Raw genomic sequence first — 2,233 nt, 5'->3', positions numbered from 1 at the left:
ATATATAATTTTAATTTTAATTAAAGAGCATCGCCTTATTTATCACTAATACAAGTTCCAGGAAGCTCTCCAATCTCTTCCGTTCTTCATTGGTTATTTTATCCATTGATGGTTTCTTATTTGAATTTCCATTAAGGTAACTATATCAACACATACAGTATGTGCCTGTCGCTATGTACAATTACATATACCGTAATAGAACATTTATACACATCGCACATAAATTTCTTCATGTTCACACTTCGACATGGGACTGCAGGGCCAGGCATTGAACCGACAACCTTCCTATTAGCAGGCGACAGCTCTAAACTGAGCCCCAGTCGCCCTGTGTGCCAAATACACTGGCAGCTAAGTGTGTGATCAGCTTTTAATACAGGATGCATTTTAGAAAGTAATTAAGATTAACTTCACCTCAACCTGCTATAATATTAAAATGTTTACATGTTAATAGATCATTAATAATAAGCCAATAACATAATAGGTATATTATTATTAGACTAAAATGTTTTTTTTGCTGTTTGTTGCAACAGTGAAACTTTAAATGCAGGGCTTTTATTTGTAATGGAGTACACTGTGATGTTAATACTTTTACTAAAGGATATAAGTACTTCTTCCACAACTCTATCAACCCCCTTTACCTTGAAAGTGTAAATTCTGCAAACTAATCACTGTCAAAATGCCCTAATCACAATCTAATGCAACCTCTAAATAAGTCACCACATCTTTATCAAAATACTTGCTCAACTAAATCGTATTTATTATTAACATAACTGACTCACCGAATTTGCAGAGCCAGCTGACCAGGACCCACAGGGCCACCAGGTACGGGGTGGAGACATGTTCCCACCTCCAGCTCACAATAGCCAGAGTGGTGACTTCTGAACTACTGTTATGTCCAGTTTCAGAATCTGGAGACACTTCAGTCCTGGTGCTGAAGTTTGTGATGATCTTTGTAGTGACATCACTGCCCAGACTCTGGCCTCTGGACTCCGTCAGCAGCATGCAGATAAAAAGTGCAAATTGCCATGTAGCTGCCATGTTTGGGGGAAACTCTTGCTGCAAAAGTTATTTAGACTGTTGATTCAAGTGCTGCAGGTCAACCTCCGATTATGAGTCTTTCATTCCTCTCCTGTGTCTCCTCCTTCCTTCTCAGGTCAGTTTTACGTTGTTCTTACCGATGCCCACATCTTTGGCCTGAGCCTTCTCTCCTCTCTGTGAGGATACCACTTTTAACAGTTGCTGAAGCTCAGCCCATTCTAATACTCATCTCTCTCCTCCCACTCTCTGCCCAGACCAGCTAGTTTGGCCACTTTCCTCAATGGAAAATTTGATTCTCCTGTCTTTTCTTTATTGGCTATGAATGTTTTATAAGTCGATTTTCACCAAATGTACCGAATTGTTTGCAAAATACCCTCATTTTTGAAGCAATTCCTTGTTTGTTTAATACTTTTACAAGCAAACATTTAAGTAAGATCTTAGTTGAAGTAGATGTTATGTTTCAACATTTTTAAAAATACATATTTTTGTTTTACACCCTAGATCTTATTTTCTTATTGTTTGGTTTCCCTCAGTCCACGGAGCTCAAAGCAGCCAAGGTCTCCCAAGATCTGGGGGATCTCTGAGGACCTCCGTTAAGCGCTTGGAGCCATCAGGTGGATCTTGGGCATGACCTTGCTGCTCTGCCCAGCTGGGAGTTCTGTGCGCTGCAGCCACTGAGGGAACACACCATTCATCTGCACACACTGCCATGAAACAGAGCTGGATTTAAATCATCAAAATATCTCTTGAAATATTTTTTTTCTAGCAATGATGCCAAACTTTCCATAAATTCAGCTTCTCAGTTGTGAAGATGTTATACTTTAAAATATTTAACTGAACCCACCTGGAGATACTGTGGGAGGTGCTGCGGGAGTATGGGGTGGGGGGGTCCCTTCACAGGGCCATCCAATCTCTGTTTGACCAAAGCAAGAGCTGCGTCCGGGTTCTCGGCAGTAAGTCGGACTCGTTCCAGGTGAGGGATGGGTTGGAGAATCGGAGCTGCAGGTGCAGTATTACATTCAATTTATTGCACCCCTGCTGGAGCTGCTGCCCCTGGGAACCAATACCGGATAAGCGGATGAAGATGGATGGATGGATGAATGGGATGAGTCAACATGATCAGATCATGTTAGCCTCTCATTAAAAACAAAGTCCAAATACTTGTATGTGTTCACTCTTTCTATTTCTACACCTT

General features: G+C 41.0%; 1 protein-coding gene across 2 annotated transcripts in view; it reads right to left on the bottom strand.

Annotated features, from left to right (window-relative positions):
- The window catches only part of slc9a3.2 (solute carrier family 9 member A3, tandem duplicate 2), a gene marked incomplete at its 5' end in the record, with an annotated part of 16,646 nt that extends 14,904 nt beyond the window's left edge, over positions 1-1,742 (bottom strand). For both annotated transcript variants that reach the window (XM_032535753.1, XM_032535754.1), the window contains 1 exon segment: positions 780-1,742. In XM_032535753.1, the coding sequence (XP_032391644.1) occupies positions 780-1,038 (259 nt within the window).
- Positions 1,743-2,233: the final 491 nt, after the last annotated feature.

This window comes from Etheostoma spectabile, chromosome 14 (assembly GCF_008692095.1).
Source record: "Etheostoma spectabile isolate EspeVRDwgs_2016 chromosome 14, UIUC_Espe_1.0, whole genome shotgun sequence".
Lineage (NCBI taxonomy): Eukaryota > Metazoa > Chordata > Actinopteri > Perciformes > Percidae > Etheostoma > Etheostoma spectabile.
This window is presented reverse-complemented; position numbering and strand designations above follow the sequence as displayed.